At 36.8% G+C, this 19971-nt stretch overlaps 1 protein-coding gene across 2 annotated transcripts in view; it reads left to right on the top strand.

Annotated features, from left to right (window-relative positions):
- BIRC6 (baculoviral IAP repeat containing 6) overlaps positions 1-19971 on the top strand; it is a 188520-nt gene that overhangs the window by 12314 nt on the left and 156235 nt on the right. Inside the window, exons 2-10 of one of the 2 annotated variants that reach the window (XM_075708606.1) lie at positions 4230-4411; positions 7352-7489; positions 8181-8374; positions 10886-10997; positions 12311-12393; positions 13596-13818; positions 13919-14079; positions 15976-16034; positions 17389-18783. In XM_075708606.1, the coding sequence (XP_075564721.1) occupies positions 4230-4411; positions 7352-7489; positions 8181-8374; positions 10886-10997; positions 12311-12393; positions 13596-13818; positions 13919-14079; positions 15976-16034; positions 17389-18783 (2547 nt within the window). Of the gene's footprint in view, positions 1-4229; positions 4412-7351; positions 7490-8180; positions 8375-9212; positions 9243-10885; positions 10998-12310; positions 12394-13595; positions 13819-13918; positions 14080-15975; positions 16035-17388; positions 18784-19971 lie in introns of those variants that run through there. The other variant, XM_075708607.1, reaches the window with a different exon arrangement.

Here is a 19971-nt window from a genome sequence, read left to right as displayed (position 1 = left end):
CACTAACCTGGCTTCTGGAAGGAGAATTTCACTCAGCATATTACCATGAGTGATAATACCTCCTAAACTTGAAGAAAAGGGGAAAATTAAATTTTTATTTTTAATTTTAACAGTAAATTTTAAGGACTTCTGCAGTTGTACTGCTCCCTTCTCTTCAGTTTTTGGATTCTCTTGGCTTTAAATAGCTTGATGTTCAAATCTAACAATACAAATTTAATAGGATAGGTAGGGCTTTTGATCTCCTGAAACTTATCCATTTAGCTTTCCATTGTCACAGTATTTTGAAATGAGTACTGAGATATTGTTTGGATATTTTAGTTTAAATTGGAAGTGCAAAACCTGATATCAGTGCACGTAATGTGTGTGTTTTGTTGAGGTGATGGGATTTCTATTTCTCAAAAAATGTTACTTTAATTCTTAATCTAAAGGCCTAGTTGCATTCATAGATCAAAGATATGGATGTTCCTTTAGATATTTGATTGGTCTCGGATCTTAGTGTTACAGAGTTAGTGCTATCACACATGTGTTTAGCACTGTTGCTTTATAGCTGCAGATAAAAGTGTTAGTTTACTATAATCTACAAACTGTTTGGGATTTCTGCATGCTGTGCATTGGGAGCTTCTTGTCAAGAGAATTATTGACATTGTGATATGTTTTGGTGCCATTCCTGGCTAGCAGTTTTCAAGGTGAATTAACTTTTTTCAGTATTAGGAAAGATCAAAGGTGTTACTATTGACATTAACCTGCATCTCTTCATGATGGTGGCCATGCATATTCAGGTGACAGCCACTTCCTCTTAAGCTCTAAAGCTTTGAGACTAAAGCTGTCTGTAGCAGGGAAATGGAGACAAGCTGTTTCATTCTCCTACTTCTTGAAATGCAAGGCTAATTCTCTAGTTTGGTTCATCTTAATTTCTGCAGACAAGGGGGCACACTAGGTGCTGCTTAGGGTGTTATGTAGTCTCCGAACAAGTTTGTTTTCTGTAATATTTTTTGTAGGTCAGATTTTGATCACAGGAAATTGCTGATCTCTGTTCTGTATTGTTAGAAACAAAGAAGGCGGAGGGGGAATGTTCCTCTTCTCAAAATCTTCATTGTTGCAATCTGATGTTTATTTGCTTTTGTTCTAAGTTTTCAGGTTGCTAGTTCTAAGGTTGTTATAGATGACATACCGTAATGTAGTATGCTATTGGGCTTGCACTTCCAGCATGCTAGCAGCCTGCCAGGTTTCCTTATAGGAACTGACAAAAGGCTTAACGACCTCTTTGTGAGGTGTTTTATTTTCAATCCTAGGCAGATAAGCCGGAGATATTGGGAGAAGCTATGATCTGCTTGTGCCAAGACTGAAAAGCAAAACTGTTAAAAACTTGAATGACCGTTTCTCCTTTTACTGTCCAAAATAAATTACAGCTGAAGGAATTAGGGCTAAAATGAGAATAACAATTAGGTTTTGATGATCTGGTTTAAGTCATTTAGTGAGTTTATGTGAAACTTTTGAGCTGTGATTAGTGAAGATGCAGATCACTACTTATTGCTAGTAAACTTAGCCAGGCTGGACAGGCAGGACATAATGTTGTAGTGCCACCAGTAGGTTTTTCAAAGGATATTGGTTGGAGTCCTTTGGCACATTGTAAAATGTTGATCCTGAGTTAGAAAGGACCCTTCTGCCATTGCCTTGAGGATGATTAAAAGGATGCCTAGAAAATAGGCATTTCTTCTACAGTGGTGACTACTTCCATATTGGTGACTTCTAAATTCTTCAGTTTCTTGATTCTCAACCTACTGTTTTGATCATGTGGCCAGCTATATATGAACTACGATATAGTTTGTGACTAGTAGTAGAACCATCTTGAAATGTGTTTTCTGAACTTCAAAATTAAACTCCTAAGTTTGCAAAATAGCTTGCCAACAGTTCAGAGGCTATTCAAAGTGTAAACCAGTCCGTTGCAGAATGTGTTTCCCAGGGTGTTGGAACGACACTAAATATTGGTTGAATCATATCCTTGAAGCTCCATTGGCTTAGGCTGAGGGAGCTTGTTTTGGTTTTATGTGCTTTGAATGAAATAGAATCGGCAACTGTAAATAACAAAAAACTTTCTTAGAGATAGTTGGGCCAAAGCCTTTCTGTTAGTGTAACCAACCAAAATATTAACCAGCACAGTGAAAATCACAGCTGTTAGGCAATAAATTTCTTGTGCTGTAATTATAACTTTTTGTTTTGTTTCTTAACAGAGCAGAAATACTATGTTGATTAGGCATGTTATCTACCTCATTAGTAATCTTCATTGGCTTCTAAAAATTGGGACTACTTACAAAGAGGATATTAGCTATTTGGTGGTTTAGACATGAGATTTCACTAACTTCACTACAGAAATGATAAAATAAGAATGGTCTAGCCTGGAAAGCCACAAGGGCCAGGGCTCTTACAGGCTGCTGAACTCCTAGTCATAGGGCATAAGCATACTCCTGTGCTTGACAGAACATAAGGAAGGGGCAAAAGAAAGTGTTCACAGTGTTGGCGATGCCAACAAAGGTGAGCTACTTTTCCCATTTTCTCTGGAAAGGAGGAGGAGAGAAGTGAGTTAAAGAAAGTGTCCGTAGTGATACATCACTTGAATCACACTGAATAGACTGCAAACACCATGTGAATCTACTGAGGTTTCTAGTTTAGGGCATCAGATACCTTTAAGTTTATTTACATAACAGTTTCCGGTACATTGTTGAAACTAATACTTTTAAAAACGTTAAAATTTGTATTTTAATTTTTGCTGAAACCATTATTTTTCTGTAGAATGACTTACTTCCTTGCCTGCAGCTGTGTTGTCTGTAGAAAATCTTCTGTGAAGAACTCCACTGTATTGGCAAAAATACAGTTTGAAACTAGTTGATTTGCCATTCAGAGGACCCTTTTTTGTTGAGCTAGGACTAATGACTTCACAACTGTCAAGTGATTCCAGGACTCTTGAAGTGTTTCTGACTGTTACAGCAATGATTACAATTGCAGTATACTTCAGGCAGGCAAAGGCATATGCCCTATATTTTGAGAGTATATGAGTCATTGTTCCCAAAATTTTGGTAAGAAGGGCAGCTGACAACTATTCTTGACCTGAGTTTTTGAGAGAGGACACCACAAATGCAATGTGGTTGGACTGATGTGCCCTACATTTGGAGAAGTTTTAATTTCCATTTAACTACATCAAAGTGTGAAGATGGCAGAATTATGTAGCTGTCTTTATCTGCATGCCTTATCTGGATGCTAGCTACCTAAAAGGTGATTTTTAATTATTCATAATAAAACCAGTATCCAGTGTCTGAGGAGGGAGGAGAACAGGGACAGGACTTGATTAATGCAAAATTCAATGAAACTCCTGTTCCTGTGCAATAAGAAGAGATCTACATTGACGATCCAGCAATTTCAGCTTTGCCCTTTGGGTGATGTGTCCATATACTTATACATACAGTCTGCTTCTGTAGCAGCAGCTTACGCTTTCTGTGAATTAAAGCTTTCTACACAGATTGCGTATTACATGGATTTAGTTTTATAATCCATCCAGCCTTAGACATGTAATAATGTCAAGTAACATTAAAGATTTCTGGGGATAATATCCATTGCCACAGCCTTTTCTTATTTATCTGCTGACAGTCTTCCTCCACCCCCATCAAACTTCTCTAACCTGTTACTGACATCACGTGTGCAGCGCTGAGCAGAAATAAGCTACCTTAGCGTCTCAAGGAACGCGTGGAGCATTGGAACATGTTACATGCTGTCCTTAGTTTTCAGAAGTTTGAGTATTGTTTTGCTTGATGAAATGGTGTTAATCAGACTTAATGGTAGTTTAGCAATTTTGTCTTAATTTTCATGCTGATTTGTACAATTTAATTCTTATTATTGGTTGTCAGCTTAACATCAAGTACATCAGGCATCTACATTAGGCTTGAAAGCGCTAGCTTAGGCCTCCTGGTAGGAGCAGGACTTGAATGATGGCTTCCATTGTAGGAATAAAATGGTTGTAGTTGTTGATAGGATGTATAGATTTTGGTTGGTTGTTTTTAATGTAGGAGATATAAAAGTTTGGTGAAGGTTGTAGTAGCTAAAATGCTAGTTTTTGATCATCTCTAGAAGTAAAGATTTTGCCGAAGTGTTACATTACTTTCCGGAACAGATATTAAAGGTCTTTTATGAAAGCTGTTTTCTAATTGGATGTTGCTTTTTGTCTTTTCCTTTTATAGCTAAACCAGGTGGACGGGTGAAATGTCAGTATATTTCTGCTGTGGATAAAGTGATCTTTGTGGATGATTATGCAGTAGGATGTAGAAAAGATCTTAATGGCATCTTACTGTTAGACACAGCTCTGCAAACACCTGTTTCAAAACAAGATGACGTGGTTCAGCTTGAATTGCCGGTTACAGAGGTAAGATGTGGAGAGGGGGAAAAAAATAAACGAGTATGCAAATAACTCTGTCAGAAATATTGAAACCAGACGTTTGACCTTGAGTTTCTAGTGTGATATTAACAGCATGTAATGGAAAGGTTTCTTAGTTATTAGCTGTCATAGGGCAATAGGTTTTTTGCAGTTATTCCTATCTCAAACAAATAAGAGGTTGCCTCGTCAAGAGCACATTATTTCAGATGGAAGAACTTCTTAGTGACCAGAAATAAGGACTCATTTCCAGAGCTTTGTCAGGGCTTATGTATGGAATCTATATGCACTTCTAGAAGTCAGTCTGGGCTGCTAGGCATCCTTGAATTTTTTTGCTTTAGGCTTTCACGGGGAAAAAAAGACAATTAAAATAATCTAATATGGTGTTGCGACATGTGAAGAATTAATGCTGGAATCTAACTTTTCTAGCTAGGTCAGTTGGCCTAATGAGAGACTTTTTTCCCCTGCAAACCTGGGTTCCTTTTACATTTGGACTACCGCAGCTGTAATGCAATTCCTCCTGGTTTGAGACAATATAACCAAGCATTTAGTATCGCTTTAAGGGAATCTAGTGTATACGTTTTTGCTTAGAGTGTAATGCCTAGGATTTTGTTGCATTGGTTTACCTTCAGCTAGCATAGCATTTATTAGGTGAGATAGCATGTACGTTCTTATTTTCAAATGTTGCCTAATACAAGAGAGCTAACAATTTCTTCTGTTCTAAGGTGATGAGGAAAGTAGCTTTCACCTTTGTAGGGGTCATGAAGTAATAGACCTAGGAAGTAAATATTTACAACAATTTTAATTACAAGCGAGAGTAATTTTTTGTTTGGGAAAAGCATAGAGCATCTGCCAATGGTAATGTTTAGAATAGTGCTTACAGTTAAAAAAGCAAAACTGGACTACTGGATCCAGATTCTGAATCTTTAAAGCACTCTGAGAAAAGAGCACTTACCACTCATCTCTGTGGGAAATAAATTTATATTGAATGATGCACCACCAATAAAAACTTATCCTGAGCATTGATTTAAAATATTTATGTGCTCTTGGAGTACTCAATAATAGGTCCTTATTATGAACCAAGAATGTGTGTTATATGTGAGGTTTTTAATTACTTGTATGCAGCAGGAGTAACAGCAATAAAATGTTGCTTCATAGAGGTCTCCAAAGAGAGCTTTACAGGTTTCTCAGGCTTGCTGCCACTGGCATCATTTCTACACCCTTTGTGGGTAACTACAAAATCTTGGTATGTGTGACTGAGTGTGAAGAGACTGACAGAGGTCAGCATTTCCTTTCATAAGTTTTGCTGTCACTGGTTTGCAGTCTCACACGGTTCAATACAACCTCTAAGTTTGTGTCGGTTTTAGCTAAAGATTCTTTGGTTCTAAGGAGTTTACAGACCCTTATGTCAAGGTTAAAATAGAGCACTTCTCTGTAAAGGTATTTCCAGTAGGAAAAAAAAAAATTGGAAATTGATATAGTGCAGTAGGAACAGATTTGGGGAGTTCATGGCCAAATCAGTGAGGTGGGAGGAAAAACATTAGCAGTCTTCAATTCTTACTTTTAATTTTAAAGAGGAGGTAACCAGACCTCAGAAAATTTTAGTAAATATTAACCAAATATCATACAAATGCATCAGTCTACCTCTTTCATCATAGGAAGGTCAAGAACCTTTATCCGAGCAAGAACCTTTATTTTTCGTTAGTCTCTAGAACTTTTCTTCAAATTTTTGCACTTAATTTAAGTAGTCTTTCTGTATGATTCATCTGCTGGTAATGCAGTGCATCTTTATGCATTTCTAATCGGCAGCATTGACAAGTTATGATGCAGGCTCTATGATGTTTTTACATCCCCATAGAACACTGTAAATATATGAACTTCCACAATCTATCTGTTGTTCTTCTGTCATCTGCAAGAGACTTGGGAAGTATGAGATGCCACAAGAATTGTAATTGTCTTTTTATTGAAATCTAAGAAACAGATACAACCTTAGCTAGGGGACTGATTTGCCTTATTTCTGTCTGTCTTCCCCTGAACTCCCCAAGGATGTAACCAAGTGGCTGTTTGGCCCATTCTGTTTGGAGCAGTTTTTGGCTGTTTAAAGGACTAGCTGGCTGTTGCCCTTCAGAAATATTTCACTGTGTTTGTAACTTGAAAGATTTCATATAACATTTTTCAGATGTTAGCCCATGTAACAGATATAGAATACTCTGTACTTTGCACATAAAGTGTACCTTTCAGTCTTACCTGTTGACATGAAGTTAGCAGACAGAGGGACAAGCCAGAAACAGATGGGACTTGGAAGAAAAAAAAGTCTATAAATGGATGTTTATAGTGTTCTTTTCTAGATGTATTATTTCTGAGTTTTAAGAATTCCTAGATTCTAAACTAGCCTGGGTTTTTTTCTGCCTCATTTTTCACTTCATTATACTAGCATTGTAAGTAATTTATCTCTAATTTTGTTCCAATGTTGTTTCTTTCATTATCATCTACTTTTTTTAAGATACGGAGCTACTCAGAAAAATATCAAAGACTTTGTTCTTGCTCTCACTTTTTGTGAGTGAGAAGCTGAATGAATCCATTTGAAGGGAAAGCATTGGGCAATAGATGTCTCCTTTTTGCTTGGCTTTAATATATGTTCTGTTTTAATTGTTTATATGACTGACTTGTTTAACATTTGGTAATATTGCCCTTGAGGGAACTTGTAGTAATTACTGTCACTATTGCTGAAGTTTATCCATTGATTGGTCTACAAAGTAAAATTTGGAATGGCTTACTCAACTCTGGGTCTTTTATGGGAATTATGCTGGTGTAATATATAGTAAAGTAGGATATGACAAATTACATTTCCTGGAGTAATGAAACAGGTGTAATTCTTGTCTGTAGTTACTCAACGTGGATGCTAATTTTTCTTGCACATCTGCATTTTAGGCTCAGCAGCTGTTATCTGCTTGCGTAGAAAAAGTAGATGTTTCTAGCACAGAGGGATATGACTTATTCATCACACAACTGAAGGATGGTTTAAAAAATACCTCACATGAAACAGCAGCAAATCATAAAGTTGCAAAGGTAAGAATTTGTCTCTGTACTGTCTAACATGGATTCCCAAGTCTAATTTGCTTGGCTACCATTATTGAAGCATACAAAATGCTTGACTTAGTATGGCGGATTTTGTTTGAAGAGGATGGAATGTACTATATGTTCATTAGTTCCTCTGTGTGAAGTTTCACTTTTTAAGAGAACAAACAAGGTTAGTTTCTTGCTGATAAACTCAGCTAATAATCCCAACTGAACTTAAAATCTGAAGTTATTGACTTTGCATTATAGAATCATAGAATTGTTTAGGTTGGAAAAGACCTTTAAGATCATCCAGTCCAACCATTAACCTACACTACCACATCCACACTAAACCAATAAAGGGTAGACTAGACTAAACCATGTCCCGAAGTGCCACATCTACCCGTTTTCTGAACACTTCCAGGGATGGTGACTCCACCACCTCTGTAGGCAGCCTGTTCCAATGCTTGACTACCCTTTCCATGAAGAAATTTTTCCTAATATCCAACCTAAACCTCCCCTGGTGCAGCTTGAGCCCATAAGTCCATGTTGCTACTGTGTGTCTGTTCTTGTATTATTTCTTGAAATCAAGAGAGGGTGCAAGGTGTGTGTGTGGTTTTGCTTTTGACACTTTTGTGATCTATTTATTGTTTAGATGTTAAAATTTTAAAATATAAACTAGGCACTTTTTTTCTTAATTTAGTGGGCAACGGTTATGTTCCACCTTCCTCATCATGTTTTGAAGTCTGTCGCCAGTGCCATTGTAAATGAACTCAAGAAGATAAATCAAAATATTGCTGCCTTACCTGTAGCATCCTCTGTGATGGATAGGTTATCTTACCTCTTACCCAGCGCACGACCAGAACTTGGTGTGGGACCTGGTCGATCTGTGGACAGGTATATTAAGACAAAATAAGTGATGAATTTGACCCCTTAATTATATCAGAATAAGCTCTTAGGTGACTTTTACTTATTTGCCAAAGGAATTAGTCCTGTTCTGTACTTTCTTGTTCTTACACATACTGCTATTTAACTGTTTAATGCACGATGCGCTATACATATTACTGAACTTAAGATAAACCTTTATGGGTGCCACAAGACTGTTTTGTTTGGATTCTGACTTTAATGCTCTATCTATCTCTGGTTTCAGCTAGGATAGAGTTAATTTTCTTCCTAGTAGCAGGCATAGTGCTGTTTTGGATTTAGTAGGAGAAGAATGTTGATAACATGCTGATGGTTTAGTTGTTGCTAAGTACTGCTTAGGCTAGTCAGGGACTTTTCAGCTTCCCATGCTCTGCCAGGTGCACAAGAAACTTGGAGGAGGCACAGCCAGAAGAGTTGATCCAAACTGACCAAAGGGCTATTCCATACCATATGACGTCATGCTCAGTATATAAACTGGGGGGGGAGTTGACCGGGGAGCAGCGATTGCTGCTCGGGAACTGTCTGGGTATCGGTCGGCAGGTGGTAAGCAATTACATTGTGCATCACTTGCTTTGTATATTATTATTATTATTATTATCATTATTATATTGTTACTATTATCATTACTATTTTCCTTTATTTCAATTATTAAACTGTTCTTATCTCAACGCAGGAGTGTTTCTCACTCTTACTCCTCCGATTCTCTCCCCCATCCCATCGGGGTAGGGGGAGTGAGTGAGCGGCTGCGTGGTGCTTAGTTGCTGGCTGGGGCTAAACCACGACAAATGCCAGGCAAATTGAATTCACTTTGCTCTTAATCCCAACATATATTTTCAGAAGGGTAAGAATTGCAGCCCTAAATATAGGTTCCTAGGTGGTATTGTAACATGTTAATGTGGTAAGTTCACCTAGGCTTTCCTCTTCATCATGTTTGATTATGGGTTTTATCTGAACAGTCAGGTGTGTATGACTACTTACTTAAGATACTGGCTTTACTCAAACTAGTACTGAAACCTTACTGAGACTGCAATGTTGAGATGTTATGAAACTGCATGGCTTTAAGAGCATATGTACACCTCTTTTGAATGCAAAGAGAGCACTCATTTGTCTGCCAAAGATAGAGCATACATAAGATGCTGCATCGTGAAATCAATTCCTTTTCCTTCATACAAGAAAGACTTACGCCCATGTTTTGCGTTTTAGAAGTTTAGGAAGTTGTTACGTTTGCAGAGCATATATATGCTACTTCTGAACTGTCTAGTCTCCTGCTGTGTGTTCGGGGTCAGAGAAAATTTTACCTCAGATTGTTGCTTCATCTCTTTCTGATCCAAGTGATAATGTGTACACGAGCAAGTAACCCATTATTTTAACCTTCATAAGCCGAGACTAGTTAGAATAGTGATAAATCTTTTAAGTCTATAAATTAATTCCTTCTGGAAAGTTTCTATACAAATATTATTTTGCAAGTGTATTATCAGTTCTTACAGCTCAAATAATTTAATGAAATTGATTTAATCTCTTACTTCCTTTCCCCAAGCCTCCAGGTCTACCTGTACCTTGCCATACTGTATTTTTGATTAGAGCTCCCTGAGATCTGTCTCTTAAGATGGTATAATGTCAAGTTAAGACAGCCCTCGTGGGTGTTGCAATAATAGTTTACTTGCTTGGTAGGAAATGTTTAATATATCCATTCTCTTATAAGACAGCAAAAATCTCCTGAAACTGAGGGACAGGATCAAGAAGTGAGGCACTTTTCTGTCTAGCAGCACTAGTTCTTGGGATGATGCTGGAGAAAAAAACTTCTGTCCAAGCAAAAGAAAAGCTGACAGTTGTTTCTTACGTACTATTTCAGATGAGGGATGTGCACTGAGTGAAGGTGGAAAAGAGAGGAGCTTCTTTTTTCTGTAGATGTTGAGTTGCAGAGGAGTTCATATTTTGCAACTTAATAGTTTATATTTTTAAGTATTATAGTATACAGTGAGTGACGAATGTTGGGGGGTTGGTACCATGTATTCAGTTAAGCCTAAAATACCATTTTGCAGTATTTTTAAATATGCATATTCATGTATGTTCAACTAATAAACCCAAATTTTTGCAGTAGATGTCATGCTAAAAAAACCAACTCTCTACCAGTTCTGTTGGGCTAGATTCTGCGTCTTCCCTAAATGTAGAGTAGCTTTGGATATCTGATGTTTTTCTGCGGTTAGACCAAATAGGCTGCCTGGAAACTTACTTTATTAATCTTGCTTTTAAGGCCTGTAGGTTGTTGTATTGATTTTGGTCTTCTGCTAAGGATGTAGTTCAGGCACCCAAGTGAGAGAACTTTGTAAATTTCTGTAATTGTTAATGATAGTTATCTATAACTTACACTTAAAATTATCTGTGGTATTTCTAACAGTTACTAAAGCATTGAAAATATCTCATAGTTTACTTTTTTACGCTAAGTGGCAGTTTTGGGTAATGTAGAATTTTTCACCTTTCTAGGTCTTTGATGTATAGTGAAGCTAACAGACGGGAGACGTTCACTTCATGGCCTCATGTGGGTTATAGGTGGGCACAGCCAGATCCTATGGCTCAAGCTGGGTTCTATCACCAGGTAACAGGTTTAGTTGTTCTTAGTATTTGTTCCCTAGGTGAGGGTTTGGGGAGCAGGGGAAAAAGTATTTTTTTTTCTTTTTAATGATTTTTATTTTTTATGGAGTCCTTCGATGATGCAAAAACCATAATGAAAATGTTTGTCATTCAGCTTTTTTCTTTTTTTAAGTTTCAATTTTTTTCCATGCCTTGAGGTTGCTTCTTTCTTTGTACAGAACAGAGAAAATACTGTTCTGAACTTCAGCATATAAAACACTTTTAAGTATCAAATTGATCTGAGTTAAACAACAATAATAAAGATGAAGTTGATTGTTACATAAAGTCTCTCTTTCTCCTTGTTAGATTGTTGAGTAAATATCCTTACTTCTTATATTGTAAGTAAAGCAAAAAAAGCAATAAACTTGACATTGGAGTTCTCTAACCATACTGTCCCGGTGGGACTTAACTGTATCGTAACAAACAACAGTCCTAGATCACATTACTAAATTATTAAGCTTAGTGAATAAATACAAACTTAACATTTTATTCCACTAGTTATGCTTATTTCCATTTTTCATTCTTCGAAATTATTTCTACTATAAAAAAATTATGTATGGATTTAGATTACGATGGCTAGGCAGCACGTATCATTTGACATCAGTATTGTCTGCCTCATTATGTCAACTGCAAAGCCTGATAGGTGCAAGTGGATAAAGTTTTTGGAGGATTTCTTAAGCTTCTTCAGGAGGAGAAATGCATGGAATTCATATGTTAGAATTGCATCTGCATATTCCCAAGCATATCTTGGCGACTTGAAATGTGGGCATGAAAATGCCAAATTTTAAGAGAATGGAAATTTCCAGTTTTTTCCCTCTGTCACTTCAGCTAGTAACAACTGTTCTTTGCAGAGGAGTGATACAGAGTGCTTTATAGTCCAGCAGATTGAAGGCATATAGGAAGTATTTGTTTAACTTGTGTTTTTTCCAAGCAGTTACTCTGCTGAGGTTCTAAATTTTTTGAACCTTGTGAACTTTTTCCAAAGAAAAAAAAAGTCTTAGCAGTGATGCTGAGTTCTGTTCTATGTCTGTGTGGTTTTTATCCAGTGGTTTGCACAGGTGTTCGTTCTGAATCTTTTCTACAATAATGTGGTGTATCCTTTTTTTTTTTTTTTTTAATGTGAAATACTACCACTTTATAGTATGTAATTTGTGGCCTTTTATACGTTTGATGTGGTGCTTTGCTATGCCACTAGAAGGAGGAGAGGACTTGATCACCTAGTTAAAGTGTTTTGTAGTACATAGCTATATAAATTTCAAGTGTCTCTTATTTTTATAGCCTGCTTCATCAGGAGATGACAGAGCCATGTGCTTTACCTGTAGTGTGTGTTTGGTATGCTGGGAGCCTACAGATGAACCCTGGTAAGTTTAATGATGTTTGGAGTAGACTTAATTCTGTGCTGAAGAGGTTAGAAATCTTTGGAGGACAAAGATCAACATTATCTCCATGGGATTTCTGGTGAGTTTAGGGAGTGTCACTGACAAGAATGGATTTCCAGAATGATTCCATGGAACAAATCACCAAATAATTCCTTGTACTACATCAGATTTCTGTATAATACTAAACCCAAGAAATTGTAGTTGGTTTTATTTCTTAATTCTGATTTGCTATTTCATTTGAAATTGTTCCATGGCAGAGGGCAGCCAACATTTCTTTGCAGGGATTTAAACTCAATCTGCTGTATGATTGTGACTAGAACACATCTTTTTTTAAGTTCTTAAACTGCAATGGCCATGCTGTGTATATTTGCCTTTCATGTGAAGTTGCAAGATCCATTACTAGTTGTCTGAATCAGCTAAAATTGTGCATAGTGACAGAAATGCAGGACCTTATATTGATTTTAAAAGGGTTCTTAACGTAATTTGTGTCTTATTTGGTATTTTATAGTTTTTATTTGAACACATCAGATTCCTGGCTTGCTGGAGACTTTCCTTTATAATGTTATCTTCATAGTCCTTGTCTCCTCCTTTCCCTTGTTAGTTTCCAGACATTTTGTAGCAGTGTAATTGCTATTTGCTATGTCTCTGCCTTAGGTATATACTGAGATTAGAAAGGTTTTTTCATGCTTCTTGGTCAATCTGTCATTCAGGACTGTGTTTAATTTTGATTTTTATAAGTGTGGATGTAGAACTAAAGACAGGACATTGCTTCATCTTATTAAGGTTACTTATAATAATATCTCATAACATTGGAATACTAATGTACGTTCTGTAGAATTTAATCTGCGCTTTTCTTCATGAGGGCATGATGGGCTACTGCGTATAGAACAATTATTTTTTTAAATGGACTAATTATGCTAGGAGCAGTGTGTGTAGATTCCTCCATTTGAATATGAGTATCCATTAAGTGATCAAAGGCTTTAATACAGTCTGCTATTGAGAAACAGCAGGGAAAGCTGCATTAGTAACTTCAGAACTCCCTTGTACGGTTGACTTCAATACAGTTCAAACAGTTCAGTCTCAGCTTCACTTCAAGGGCTGAGTTTGTATATGATGTGTATATGATGTGTATTCTTTCACAGTAAGAAATCAACATTTGCTATGTTTGTTTTTAATATGAAAAGGTCTGAACATGAGAGACATTCCCCAAACTGCCCATTTGTCAAGGGTGAGCACACTCAGAATGTACCTCTTTCAGTCACACTGGCAACAAGTCCAGCGCAATTTCCCTGCACAGATGGCACTGACAGAATAGCCTGCTTTGGATCTGGAAGTTGCCCTCATTTTCTAGCTGCTGCAACAAAACGAGGAAAGATCTGCATATGGGATGTTTCCAAACTTATGAAGGTATACAATATAAACAGCCAGTTTTTATTAATTAATTACTGATTAAGCATATCTCGATTTAAATCAAAGACCTCTTCTGTTTTTTGTTGTTATATCTCAGGTCCACTTAAAATTTGAGATCAATGCATATGATCCAGCTATTGTGCAGCAACTTATGTTATCAGGAGAACAGAGCTCAGGGGTTGACTCAAGGAGGCCAACGCTAGCATGGCTAGAAGATTCATCTAGCTGCTCAGATATACCAAAATTAGAAGGAGACAGGTAAGCTGATCTACAAAATTAGAAATATCAAATGCTGCTGTGTAAGTGGTAAATGCAGTTTAGTTAAGTCATGCTTTGTGAAGCATAAGATTGGTAAGATTTTTTTTTTTTCAGAGATAATTTTTTTTAATCACTGTATATCTGTACACAATTCAACACATAGAAATTTAGATTATTGGTTTTTATCTTTAAAGCCAGTTCCATTTTATTCCTGCTGTTTCAGTTTTTATACTTGACTAAGAGAGAGATACCAAATCTCGTTGCTGCCCTGTGTTGATGTTCCAGAGGCAGAGGAAAAAGAGAAAGGAATATAAGTTTTGGAACAGTTTTTCACTTTAGTTATGGATTATGCATTTCAGGCTTTGAAAGTAAAGGCTACTCGTGGACTTCTGGAACATGTTTTTTTCTGATTGCTTCTCCGTAATTTCTGGTTATGTCATTCTGAAAATAAATTTTGTGGGTGTGCTAGGAATTGCTTTTATTTTGTACCTTTAACACACGCATACAGACTCTAAACAATTAAGACAGTCCTTTTGCAAACTTTCAGATAAGCTAGAGGGTATGCCAGTGCTTAGAAGGTGCCATGTGAGAAAAAGCAGTATTCTTTCATTTATGCTTCTTAAGGTCTGTTACTAGAAACTCCTTTCTCATATTACCAAAACTCAAACAAAAGAGTGAATAATTGTTGGAAAACTAAGGACAAAAGGTATTTGGGGAGTCTTGCTAGTTTTCTGAATGTTTCTTCTTAAACTTCAGCATCATGGAAAGTAACAGTACTGCTACATGCACAGGAAAAGTAATCTTTGGTTTTAAGCTTGGTGTGATTCCTACAGTGCTGCAGAGCAAATATGAAGCTTGCTCTTCTGAAGAGGGTACGTAGAAACGTGGGCAACATCAGAGTGTGGAGCCTAACAGCTGCTGGGGCCTAGACTTTTACTGTAGCTTTAGGGCTGTAAACTCCTTGAGAGTTAAAGAATTAAGATTTTACGAACCTGCTGAGAACTAAGCGTCTTTCACTTCACTTAATCTATATGAAATTTACTATCACTTTCCCACTCAAGGGGAAGCTGGATAAGAATCTAAGTATTGAATTGCTGCTGTCTTGTCATGAAGTGAAGGTTGATCAGGTTTGAGCCAAACAAGATCTGTTTCTTAGGTGTGAGGAAGAAGCATGCAGTTTGTTGAAATTTGGGATCTAACTTCGTACTGTGAGTAGTTATACCTGAAGCTGCAAAGGCATTACTATTCCTCCTGTGTGAGAAGAGCCTGTAATAGGAAAATGTTTCTTATATTGGAAAAGCCAGATGCGTAAAATCTTCATATATTCTTAGAACTGCTGAAGGGCCTATTTCTCTTGAAGAGGTATCTTGAACAGAATCTGCTTTTATGAAAAAAATGATTAATCTGGTGGTATTTTTAAAAGCAACACACTGTTCATACACCCTTTCTGTAGTAGCTACAAAATCGCCTTGGTAGAATTGAAGATCAGTCTGGCAGCTCTACCTTTCAGAGACTATTTTGAGGAACTTTTGAAGAAGGTGTCACCAGTTTTCAGAGGTTTTGTTTGTTTGTTTTTGTTTTTCTTGGAAAGATTCCTGAGAACCGGCTTTCATTTCATTCCATTTATGTCTGAATTGTTGGGACTACAATAGTAGAATGAGGCAAATGGAAAGCTGGTCTACTGGTTTAATGATGGAGAAAAAAAATCTTTATATAGTTAGTGTCTCTGACCACTGATCAATGGATGTACAATGCTGACTAACAGAAATGCCAGTTTATAACACACATTGTATTTTTTACCAATTTTTTTTTAAATTTAGTTAAAAATAAGAATGTAGCTACAGTGTATGTGGTGTCATTCATGCTTTTTTTAATTTTTTTTTTTTTTTTCTCCAGTGATGACCTACTGGAGGATTCAGACAGTGAAGAGCATTCCAGATCGGAATCGGTGACAGGTAGGTTATATCTGATCCATGTAACAGTTTAGAGCTCAGGAGGAAAATGGTTCTTCTCAGGCTTTTAAAAAAGCCCTGTCAAACCCAAAGATATTGTATTGACTGTATTAGAAAAAAGGAAAAAGATTGACCTTGAAAGCAATGCCAATATTTAAGTCACTGTGTGGTGGAGAGATTACATACAGGAGAAAAGAAAAACCCTACTTTGCTGGTTAATAAATGTCTTATTTGACAACAAGCATTGCTTATCTTGCTGCCAATAAAACACACAAACCAAGTTAAAAGAACTTACCTAGAACGGGAACAAATTACAGCTGTACAAAACCCTTTAAATTCAGGGGATTGTCAGAGAGAGTTCCTGTATCTTGATTGCTTCCCTGTGGGTATGCACTTTGATAGAGTATTTCTCTTCCTGAATAAAATTTTCATATGGAAGCAGAACAGTGCTATGCATGGTGTTCTTGTGTTATTTTCTTAAAGGTTGAATCAGAAATTTTGGTGGGAGGGAGGATTACTTGCTTATTTTCCATAATCCAGTTTACATCTTTGGGTAAGGATCAGCTAATGGGGAAAAAAAGAATGTGCATACACACAAGGAAATAGACTTGAGATGTGAAAAGGATTTTTTTTAATGAAAGTATTAGCAAAGATGGTGTTCTGTCATTTATGCTTAAGTCACCGCTTAATCTGGGTTTGTATGGTGTCCTTTGTAATCTTTTAAATCTCTACATTACTTAGTTGAACTCTTCTGATTCATTGTTGTTCTTGCAGTACTGTTTAATTTGATCAGTCTGTGTCTTTTAAGTTATTACTGGGTTTTCTTTTATAATATTTTGGAGTTCTTTCTGTTAGGTGGTCTGTTACGTGGTGGGAAGTATCAAGTTTTAGAATAAAATGACATGTTTTTCAGTTAACATTGGAGAATGAATCTGCAGAATTGCAGATTTTTGATGGTACTGGATTGTCTAGGAAGGAAGGGAAATAATATATGGCAGAACATGAATTGAGTTGATTAGATTAGTTGGATTTCAGTATGGTTGTCTAGCCTAAGTAGAATAATCAGTAGAAAGATAATGCTGTTTACTGGGAGACTTCTTACAAAGGCTAATGTCCTGTTCTCTTTACTTGCACTCTTGTTGATAAAATTAGGAGAACCATTAGTCTTTGTGGAAGGAATGTTTCTGGGCCTCTTACTGTTTCTTGACTGTCAAATCTTGAACATATGGAATGTTTTAACATATTGAAACTGTAGAACAGTGACTTTTTGCTTAATTATGAGGATAGGTCCATAATATATGCAATAGGATTCCTCTTTTTTGGAACATATATTATGTTAAACATTTTTGTTTTAAAGGGCATACATCACAAAAAGAAACTATGGAAGTCAGCCTTGATATAACAGCTCTCAGCATTCTTCAGCAACCTGAAAAACTTCAGTGGGAAATTGTTGCAAATGTTCTGGAAGACACGGTTAAGGATCTAGAAGAACTTGGAGCAAATCCCTGTTTGGCCAACTGTAAGAGTGAAAAGATGAAGGAAAAACATCTAGAACAACACAACATTCCCTTTCCTTGTTTATTAGCTGGAGGTCTATTAACATACAAATCACCTGCTACCTCTCCTGTTAGCAGTAACTCTCAGAGGTCACTGGATGGCTTAAGTAGGACTCGAGGTGAGAGTGTCTCGGAACAGGGCTCAACTGACAATGAATCCTGCACTAACTCAGAACTGAATTCCCCTCTGGTAAGGAGGACTTTACCTGTATTGCTGCTATACAGCATTAAGGAGTCTGATGAAAAAGCAGGAAAACTCTTTTCACAGATGAACAATATTATGAGTAAAAGTATACATGATGATGGTTTCACAGTTCCACAGATCATTGAAATGGAGCTGGACAGTCAGGAACAGTTGCTGTTACAGGATCCCCCTGTGACTTACATTCAGCAGTTTGCAGATGCTGCAGCCAACCTAACTTCTCCGGACTCGGACAAGTGGAGCTCTATGGTTCCCAAGCCTGGGACTTTGGTTCAGTGCCTGCGTCTGCCAAAGTTTGCAGAGGAGGAGAACCTGTGTGTAGATTCAATCACTCCTTGTGCAGATGGAGTTCACTTGTTAGTAGGACTGCGGACTTGTCCTGTCGAATCTCTGAGTGCAATAAATCAAGTAGAGGCCTTGAATAATTTAAATAAATTAAACTCGGCACTATGTAATAGAAGGAAGGGGGAACTAGAATCAAGTCTTGCTGTAGTGAATGGCACGAGTATTGATGTAATCCAGCATGAATCACCAGCAGATGTACCAACTCGTTTAATAATTCAACCTGAGCAGAGAAGTATTAGTGGTGGATACCTAGTGCTTTATAAGATGAATTATGCCACTAGAATAGTTACCCTAGAGGAGGAACCAGTAAAAATCCAGCATATCAAAGACCCCCAAGACACAATTACCTCAATGATTTTGCTCCCACCAGATATATTGGATAATCGAGAGGATGACTGTGAGGAGCCTGTAGAGGAAATACAATTAACTTCTAAAAATGGCAGTGGGAGAGAAAGAAGATCTGAGATCTCTACTCTTGGGCACCTGGTAATAACTACTCAGGGAGGATATGTAAAAATACTAGATCTTTCGAACTTCGAAATTCTGGCCAAAGTGGAGCCACCTAAAAAAGAGGGCACTGAGGAACCAGATATGTTTGTCTCTGTGATATACTGTTCGGGCACAGACAGATTATGTGCATGCACCAAAGGTAAGACTTTTCTTTAAAATGTTTGGGTTTTTTTTGTTTTGTTTTTTTTTTTAATTCTTGATTTCACTGTATTTGGATTATATTATAGAATGTGAGAATCTAAGTTTCTGCTCTACTAAAAGAATTTAATTGACATATTTCCTCCTTTCATGGTGGTGTCATGTTGATTGCACAGTCATCCTATGAGCAGTTTTTAAACTCAAATCAGATTTACCTGTTATTTCCAACAGATAAAGTCAAGCTTCTGGTAAAAATCTCATGTCTGTTAAGGGCCCTGTGTTTATCACTTACCTACCAAGAGTTTTAGTAGTGGAGATTTTAGATTTGCTTCATCAGTATGGATGAAAAATCGCGTGTTAGCAACTAATAGTTGCTACTAACTAGTAATGCTTTTACCTATACTTGACGTCTTACCTATGCTGATCAAACTGCAGTCACATTTTAAAAAAAAAACCTAAACCTTGCTAAGGTTTTTTTCTACAGAATTTTACTACTATTCATTTCTTTCTTACATCAGATCTATTCTGTCTTTCTTGTGTTTTAATGATAAAAGTTAAAGGGCTTATTGTTACTGTGCATGGTACTTTCCCATCCAATGTTAGCATGTATGTTAATTATGTTCTTGTAGCATTTGGTATTATCTAAACCTGTTTTGGGACCTTGAGTCTAAGATACGCAGGTCTGTTGAGTTGGGAGCATTTATTCTGTGTATGTAGGAGTATTTGTCTCTTCTGCCTAGATAATCACCACCTCTGTTACTGACTGGAGAATATTTCATCTTCCTCATAATAGACAAGCACATTATTCTGCTTTTTCAGTAAATATCTCTGTCTTTTTTCCTCTCTGAGAGTGTTATATACCCATCTAGTAGTTTATAAATAGTTTTGCTGTGACTTCTTCTGTTCTTGCTGCCTTTAGGATGACTGGGATTTTGTTTTTTTTTCTTCTGTAGTCCAATATGCCACAGGTATCCCTCTGCCCTGAAGTTTCCTCTTTTGAATATAATACTTTGGTAACTTCATTTTTTTATCCATTGATTATTCTTATCTTTCATTTATACCCACTGCACCTGTATTTGGAACTTGATTTTCTGCTCTGCAACCAAATTCAAATGAACTTCAGAATTCATTATTTTCATCATTTAAATGTCTTTAGAAGCTTTCGATTTCTGTTCCTTTTTTAAGATTT

The sequence above is a fragment of the Pelecanus crispus genome, chromosome 3 (genome assembly GCF_030463565.1).
Source record: "Pelecanus crispus isolate bPelCri1 chromosome 3, bPelCri1.pri, whole genome shotgun sequence".
In the NCBI taxonomy this organism is placed as follows: Eukaryota; Metazoa; Chordata; class Aves; order Pelecaniformes; family Pelecanidae; genus Pelecanus; species Pelecanus crispus.
This window is presented reverse-complemented; position numbering and strand designations above follow the sequence as displayed.